General features: G+C 28.9%; 2 protein-coding genes across 2 annotated transcripts; both read left to right on the forward strand.

Moving 5' to 3' along the window:
- Nucleotides 1-331: 331 nt before the first annotated feature.
- On the forward strand, nucleotides 332-3,160 carry LOC132926838 (uncharacterized). Its single transcript, XM_060991244.1, has 2 exons — nucleotides 332-647; nucleotides 851-3,160. The coding sequence occupies exon 2, from the start codon at nucleotides 861-863 to the stop codon at nucleotides 2,742-2,744; it is 1,884 nt and encodes a 627-aa protein (XP_060847227.1). The 5' UTR covers nucleotides 332-647; nucleotides 851-860; the 3' UTR covers nucleotides 2,745-3,160.
- Nucleotides 3,161-3,300: 140 nt separating this feature from the next.
- Nucleotides 3,301-6,170, forward strand: LOC132926083 (zinc finger MYM-type protein 1-like). The gene is made up of 4 exons (XM_060990429.1): nucleotides 3,301-3,330; nucleotides 3,375-3,771; nucleotides 3,928-5,303; nucleotides 6,027-6,170. The coding sequence occupies exons 1-4, from the start codon at nucleotides 3,301-3,303 to the stop codon at nucleotides 6,168-6,170; spliced, it is 1,947 nt and encodes a 648-aa protein (XP_060846412.1).
- The last annotated feature ends 2,545 nt before the right edge of the window (nucleotides 6,171-8,715 follow it).

An 8,715-nucleotide genomic window follows, 5' to 3' on the forward strand; every position in this document is an offset into this window, starting at 1 on the left:
CTAGACGGCGGTCCGTGAAATAATAATGTGCCGCTCCCGAGACTATTGCGCGTAGCCCCTCTTTGGTAAAAGTGGGCGTGGTTACGGGTGACCGCCGCCGCGGCGATATGAAATTCAACGCCATCTCTTGAGCGTTGTATACGTTTCACTTTTACCAGAACGGCCTCTTAAGCAGAACTCACTGTAATTTTTAAATGGATGTGTTTGTATAATTGCATCTGTATTTAAATACAATTTTGAAAGTATCTTTTATAACACTTTCTATATAGTACCATTTTAAAACAAAAATGTTTCCGTTTTATTTAGGCAGAAATCACTGTCTATGATTGTAGGGGAGACCGGGTCTAGTTGTAACATGGGGTAAGATGTAACATAGGCGTTAAGTATTTGTAAATTGCTTCTATAGAATTCTAATAGATAGCGTTAGATTCATAAATAAGGATTATTATATGTTTTGTTGTTATCAGAATCATGTTGTAATTATTAAAGCGATAACAATCATAAAACTAATTTTATCAGTAAATAGTGAAAATATTTTGTTATCTTACTATTCAGTTTGTTATCACAGTTTTAAAACTTAATCACAAGTTTCAGTCACACTTCGATCCAAATGTTGTGCAGATTTAATTGCAACAACACTCATTAGCGTAAGTATTATATTACCTTTTTATTTACAATAAATATTAAAAAAGTCATGTTGGGATACAATGTAACAAACTGTTTGGGGCTAGTTGTAACACATTTTTTATCATAGTGTTTATTTTAAACAAATTCACCATTTAATTATGTCACACATGAATAGTATTTAAATAACATATTAATTTATTATTACACATTTATACTTTTATAGAACTTTCAATATGCCTAGACACTATATAAGAAAAACAAATAGAGGATTCACAGCAGAGTTGATTAAAGCTGCTGCAGATGAAGTTATCATTGAAAATAAATCAGTAAGAAGTACTGCAAAAAAATATGATTTGTGTCATGTCAGTCTGTCGCGGTATGTAGCAAAATTTAAAGCTAGTATGAACAATGGTGATGTTAGTACACTAAATGTAGGATATAAGGGGCCTAAACAAGTATTCAGTGTAGACCAAGAACAAATACTATCTCAATACATAAAAAATTCGGCAGATATGTATTTTGGACTCACCCCCCGTGACATTAAACAACTAGCATACCAATTTGCACACAAACTAGGCCTGAAGTATCCTGAGGTATGGGGAAAAAACCTTATGGCTGGGCCTGATTGGTTTACAAAATTTTTAAAAAGAAATTCTAGTCTTTCTCTCAGGCAACCAGAAGCAACCAGTTTATCCAGGGCCATGAATTTCAATAAAGCTAATGTAAATTTATTTATGGATAAGTTTCAACAAGTGTTATTAAAATATAAATTTGAAGCTCAACACATATACAATATTGATGAAACAGGTGTAACAACAGTTCAAACACCATCCAAAATAGTTGCTACAAAGGGGAAAAAGCAGATAGGTGCTATAACATCAGCTGAACGGGGTGTTTTAGTTACTATGTGTATAGCAGTAAATGGAATCGGTTGTGCTATACCACCAATGTTTGTTTTTCCTAGGGTCAAATTTCATCAACATTTTTTAAGGGGAGGACCTGCTGGATGTGTTGGTACAGCCAACAAATCTGGGTGGATGCAAGGTCCAGAATTCTTAACATTCATGGAACATTTTGTAAATCATGTTCGACCAAGTCTTGAAAAAAAAGTGTTGGTGCTTTTAGACAACCATGAGTCACACTTATATTTGCCTGTGATTGATTTTTGTAAAGATAATGGCATTGTTTTATTATCATTTCCACCACACTGCTCACATAAGCTCCAACCACTAGACCGTAGTGTATATGGTCCTTTTAAAAAATTTGTTAATAGGGAAATGGATCAGTGGATGACCATGCACCCAGGGTCTAGAATGACAATATATGATATTCCTCAAATTGTGGCTGGGGCATTGCCCGATGCAGTATCACCTCGAAATATAATGAGTGGTTTTAAAGTTTCTGGTATTTGGCCATTTGATAGAAATATTTTTCGAGAAGACGAATTTGCACCATCCTTAGTTACTGATGTTGACGAACTGGAAACACATCAAATAAATCAAGATACTCATCCTGAACAAGAATTAGTCAACAATCCTGAACAAGTCCTGAACAGTCCTGAACACAGCAGTCTTGAACCAGAATTACACATCAGTCCTGATCAAATTAATGTGAGTTCAAATGCTGCTATTCAAGCGTCAAATGATAATTGTTCAAATTCTAATATTCTAAACCAAATACTGGCTGATAATCCAATACCTTCAACAAGTTCCGATATGATATCACCAGAAAGTATTCGCCCATATCCTAAGGCAGTAAGAGAACAAAAATTAAATAAAAAAGGTAGACAAAAAGGCAAAAGTGCTGTGTTGACTGATACCCCAGAAAAGAACGAAATAGAAAAAAAATTTAAAGCAAAAGCTGTTAAAAGAAACATTTTTGAATCAAAACAAAAACAGAAAGTCAAAACTACAAAACGCAAAAAAGCTAAAATGACTAAGGAAAACAATTATACTTCAGATGAAGATGAGACATTTTGTTTAGTGTGCATGGAAACTTTCAGTTCAAGTAAACCAAATGAACAGTGGATTGAGTGTAGTAAGTGTAAGTTCTGGACTCATGTAGACTGTGCAAGGGAATGTAAGAGTCCGTTTTATAGGTGTGATAACTGCTACTAAAAGACTGAACAATTTAAATACCTAATTAGCTATGTTTTTTTATTATTCTTAAGTAATGAAGGTTCCTCTAACTTAATACTGAAAAGTGATTTTATTATAATTAATTTTTTTAATATGTTTATTATTATTATTATTATTTTTATTTTTAATGCTGTTATTAATATTATACTCATGTGTAAAAACTTACACATGACACAAAGAGCTATTTTATTTTAAATTATTTTGTTCGTTATTTTTTAATATGTATACCTACTTTTATTAATGTTATTATTTTATTAATACAACTTACTTATGTGTAAAAACTATTACACATGACAGAACTATTTTATTTTAAATACCTAATTTATATGACTATTATTATTATTCTAACAGAATTGTTTTATTTGTTTTTTGATAAATATAGAAATTAAACAATATATTTGTGTGTGTTACAACTTACCCCACACCCTGTTACAATTTACCCCACTACTGGGGTAAAATGTAACAAAAAAAAAATTATGATATTCAACTTTATATTAATTTAGGTGTTTATAACTAAGCGCCTACAAAGCATAATATGAAACAAGACAACATTCTCTATCTATTGGTATAAGAAAAAACTGATAGTGAATATTATTTTCTAAGATACAGCCACAAAAATTAAAAGTGTTACAACTAGACCCGGTCTCCCCTAATGATAAATCGCAAATTCCCGGACCTGATCCAGTAAAATGGAACTTAAATTTAGATTCTATTAATTTCTTACTTGCAAATCCTCCGAAGATAGATATATCAACTATACCATTTGCAGAAACAAAACGAATGTTTGGTAATATAAGTAGACGTCTAACTCCTGAACATTTTATGAGAAAACTTCAGAATGGTGAAAAAAAACTAAGAGAATGGGTTTTATATTCTCCTTCAAAAAACGCGTTATTTTGTTTCCAGTGCTTGCTTTTCTCGCCTAAACCAACTGTTTTCGGGAATAAAAACGAAGGTTTTATAAACTGGAAAAAATGTAATGAATGTCTACAAGAACATGAGACTAGTAAAACTCATGCTGAATCAGTTAGAATCTGGTTTTCTAGAATAAAAAAAGATGACCGCGGTGTCATAGACTTAGAACTAAAAATAAATATTGAAAATCAAATTTCTTATTGGAAAAATGTTTTATATAGAGTCGTTGAAACAGTTTCCTTTTTAGCATCTAGAGGCTTAGCTTTTAGAGGAAATAGTCATAACTTTGGTTCAAAACAAAACGGAAACTATCTTGGTTGTCTGGAACTAGTGGCTAAATTCGATCCTTTTTTGTCTGCTCATATAGCTAATTATGGAAATAAAGGAAAGGGGAACGTGTCATACTTATCTTCCAATATATGTGATGAGTTTATAACTTTAATGAGTAATACTGTAATAGATAAAATTGTGTCCGAAATTAAAGAAAGAAAATATTTTTCACTTATAGTAGACTCGACCCCTGATGTAACAACACGAGATCAACTCACAGTTGCTATAAGGTATATTTCAAATGAAGGTTTACCGGTGGAACGTTTTCTTGGTTTTATTCCCTCTGTTGGACATAAAGGATCGGACATGGAGCAAGCATTACTTAAAAAATTTTGTGAACTTAATATAGACTTAAAGTATTGTAGAGGTCAATCCTATGACAATGCGTCTAATATGTCTGGTATTTACAACGGATTACAGACTCGAATTAAAAACTATTCATCGACAGCCTTTTTTGTGCCATGTTCAGCACATTCTTTGAATTTAATTGGTTCCAATGCTGCAGATACAACTCAAGAAGGCACCAAATTCTTTTTTATATGTCAAGCAATTTACAATTTCTTTTCTGTTTCAACATTTAGATGGAATATTTTGACTAATATTATCGAAAAGAATCCAGGTTGTGTCAAAATAAAAAAACTATGTTCAACTCGTTGGTCATCCAGGTACGATGTATGTAAAGCAATGTATAATGGTTATGCACAAGTACTCAGTGCTTTAAATACTATTTGTGATGACGAAGGACAAAAAAAAGATACAAGACACGAAGCTCGTTCAATTAAAAATAAAATTGAAAGTTTAAATTTTTGTTTTATGATTTGTATGTGGACACCTATACTTCAAAGATTTAACGCAACAAGTATTAGTTTACAGTCTATAGATATAGACCTAGCCACAGTTGTAACTCTGTACGAATCTTTAGAAAAATATGTGGAAGACTTTAGAGAAAGATTTGATGTGTACATACAACAAGCAAAAACAATGTGTTCAAAACAATTATTTTCCTGGGATGGAGTGAGACAGAAAAAAAGGAACAAGTTTTTCGATGAAACTGAAAATAACGATGAATTATTGGAAGGAGTACACAAAATGAAATGTGAAGTTTTCTTTGTTATTATTGACAGGCTAGTTATGAATTTACGTGAAAGAAAACTGTCCTACACTGATATAAATAATAATTTTGGATTTATATTAAAATTAGATATATTGGATAATAACGAAATACGTGAAAGTGCTAAAAACTTAGTAAAAATATATCCTGAAGATTTAAACGAGACGTTCATTGAAGAATTGGTATAATTTAAAAATATTTTCAATTTGTTTTCAAAAGAAGATAAATCATCTTTTATAAGTCTTTTAAAATGCCTCTCAAATTCTTCCCTTTTAACAACATTTCCAAACGTAGAAATAGTATTACGAATATTTTGTTGTATGGCTTCATCCAATGCAAGTGGGGAACGATCATTTTCTATATTAAAAAGAATAAAAAATTATCTAAGGTCTGCTTTAGTTGATGAAAAGATGTCATCACTATCCATATTAAATATAGAAGCCGACCTTTTACAACAAATTGATTGGTCGGACATAATACATAAATTTGCAGTTTTAAAATCAAGGAAAAAATTAATATAAGTTAAATGTATATTATGTATTTTAATTTTTAATTACAATTATGATTAATTATATTATGAGTATTTAATAAATGATGTGTTTTTCAAAAAAAAAAATTAAGTATAAATTCATTGTATAGGTACCTACTCTTTAATATTTTAAAACTAACGTATAGAAACGTATTAAAATATATTTTTGCTATGTTTGTGATAGCGAAAAAAGAAAGATGAAAATTATATGATATTTTTTAAAAATATGTAGAGGCGGCAAATTTCATATTGCCCCGGGCGGCAATTTGGCTTAATGCGGCACTGCACACTACCCTGTGGCACACCACAGTTTATACTACATTCATTACTTATACAATCATATATTGATACATATTGTGTTCTATTTTTGAGATAGCTTGAAAACCACTTGAAACTTTCACCGACAATTCCAAAACCTGGTAAAGAGCTTAATAATTGGATATGGTCTACAGTATCAAAGGCTTTAGAAGTATCGAATCTAAAATTATTCAAGATGAACAATTCCGGAACATTTTGGTAAAATTTAAATTTTAGTTTTTCCTATATTCTTTACACATTTTTAATTAAACTACCAAATTTGTAAAAAATATAGTTTTAGATAAAATTAGATTATGCTTATAAGTAAGTTTTAATTCAAGATGTGTTGTAATAATGTGCTTATTAAACTTGTTAAATTTCAAAAAAAATTATTGATGTACCTATTTTATAATATATTTAGGTTTCAAAACTATCGTTAATCGCAGTTGCTTCATATTTGGGTCACAGCGTTCGTAGAATAGTTGCCAGAATGTTTGATGATGAATTATTAATAAATTATTCACTTATCGGATTTAAAAAAAAAAATCCTTCAATAAGTTGATGCTGTATCGTGTTGTTATAGGTAATATTTGAAACTTATTAATCACTACTAAAATAATTATGTATTAGTCAATTTTATATTATGTTATTTTAATTTCAAATATTTTAATTATTATAGATTCCTTAAGAAAACACACAAAGTATAAAATGGCTACAGATCGAGAAATTGAGCTACCACTGGGCGTTTGGTTAGCCCATGCACCATTTAGATTATCTAAAAAATTAAAATGATCAATTATTATGACCACTGACATTATGTTATTATCTTTTTTTTTTTTAAATAATAATTATTATTAAAATTCATATTATATATACTTTGTTATTATTCTTAAACCCTAATCCATCCTATATTATACTAGTCCTTTTTTAAATAATAATATACTTATATTTTAATATATATTATTTGGAAAAATTAGTAGTGAGTTACATATATAATATTAGTATAATTTTATAAAAACAATATTACAGGAATATTAAAAAAATCATATTAACAGAATGCTTAGTAAATGATATTGTAAGAATATTATTTTGATAACATTATGTTAATGTTATAAGACTAAGATTATTATGATATTATTGTATAATATTCTCAGAATGTGAAAATTTTTGACAAAAAACTTTCTGAGAATATTTTAAGAATATTTAAAAAGATTGAAAAAACATTATGTTAATCTTTAAAAAATATTTTTATTTTATGATTAACATTGCTAGAATATTATTATAACATAATTTTGCTATCTGGGAAGATACATTAACTATAATGGTTACTAATACTAATTATCTCCTACTTTTGACATTATAGAGTGCTTATGAACTGTATCTACACCGGAAACTTTAATGAAGAACATATCATTAACCGCAAACGACGTATGATTGGCCCGGTACTTAAAACAACTACAGCTGCAGTTATAAATAATTTATCGTGTGAATCCTATAGAGAACGAGAATCCTCACGTCTAATGAAAATGGGTATTTACTATTTAATTTTTATTGGAATATTTTTAGAATATGAACATATTTGAAAGAAATTCAAAGTTGTTGAGTTTTTTTATTCTGCCATTAAAAATTTCAAACAAATATAATGAAAAGCGTTTGCCAACACAATAATTTCTTATTTTTAAACATTAAATAACTTATACAAAAGTACATACGCGTTGTGAGAAATATGAGATCAACTTAGAAATTTCTTTTAAATTTTTCTTTTTTAAATGATTTATGAGTAGGATTACCACATTGTGTCTTTAAGATGTCTTTAAGAATAGTAGATAAAGTATAAAGCCATAAAGGTAATATGAAAAATCTAATTTTATAGTTAATATTTATTTAATTAACAAGACATTTTATATACTAAATTTTGTATGAAATACATAATATTATTTTATATTTGGTAAATAATTAGTTTTTGTTTATAATTTTAATTGCATTAGTATTTGATTAAGATATATGTTTAAGTATTTAATGTTTATTACTGTTTCGAATTTTTGATAGCAAACTTTTGTTTTAATCATAAAACTGAGTACAGTCAAAATTTTTAAAATTGTATTGTGTCATCAACAAATACTTTACAGAATCGGGTAGAAGTATATCATCAGTCCATTGTGCTTTCATAGGACTAAATGTTCTTTCGACATTAGTATTTTGAGTAGATATGGCGAAGTAAAACGTGCATATTTTTAATAGTTCTGTAGATGTAACATAGCTTCTTTGTTAAAAATATTTCACACACTTTTTATGTGATATTAAAAATAAAAATTGAAAAATGTTTGATACCAATTGAGTTGCTTAGTATTTTCGATGCTTTGGTACGAATTGTAAACTGGGAGTGACGAGGGCAACAAAATTTATCGAAAAATTTACTAAAATAACAATTTTGATTTACATATTCTGAAAATCGATTTTCAATTTTTTAAATATTTTCCAAGGTATAGATAATTTATATGAATTGGGAGGGGATGATTTTATTAGCCAGGTACGTTAGGTATTGATAAGTTTTATTTTTTTCATCAGGAGACCCTGAACCAGCCATACCTACTGGGAATGCTTTACGCATTCAAAAATTCAAGCAAATTAAAGCTCAAAGAAGGCATGACGATTCATTAACGGCACTGTATTTTATGAAATGTGAGGATGATTTTAAAACTATAATAAGGGATTTGGGGTGCGATCCTTTTTTTGCTGACTATTATACAAGTAAACAAATACATCTT

Source organism: Rhopalosiphum padi, chromosome 3, assembly GCF_020882245.1.
Source record: "Rhopalosiphum padi isolate XX-2018 chromosome 3, ASM2088224v1, whole genome shotgun sequence".
NCBI lineage: Eukaryota > Metazoa > Arthropoda > Insecta > Hemiptera > Aphididae > Rhopalosiphum > Rhopalosiphum padi.

What these genes read in the sequence shown, in the direction of transcription:
- LOC132926083 (XM_060990429.1), top strand. Translation starts at nt 3,301, where the DNA reads ATGAAACAAGACAACATTCTCTATCTATTG. An exon ending in ACAACATTCTCTATCTATTG is followed by an intron (nt 3,331 to 3,374) that starts GTATAAGAAAAA and finishes TCTAAGATACAG; the next exon opens with CCACAAAAATTAAAAGTGTT. An exon ending in TCTACAAGAACATGAGACTA is followed by an intron (nt 3,772 to 3,927) that starts GTAAAACTCATG and finishes TTTCCTTTTTAG; the next exon opens with CATCTAGAGGCTTAGCTTTT.
- LOC132926838 (XM_060991244.1), top strand. Translation starts at nt 861, where the DNA reads ATGCCTAGACACTATATAAGAAAAACAAATAGAGGATTCACAGCAGAG.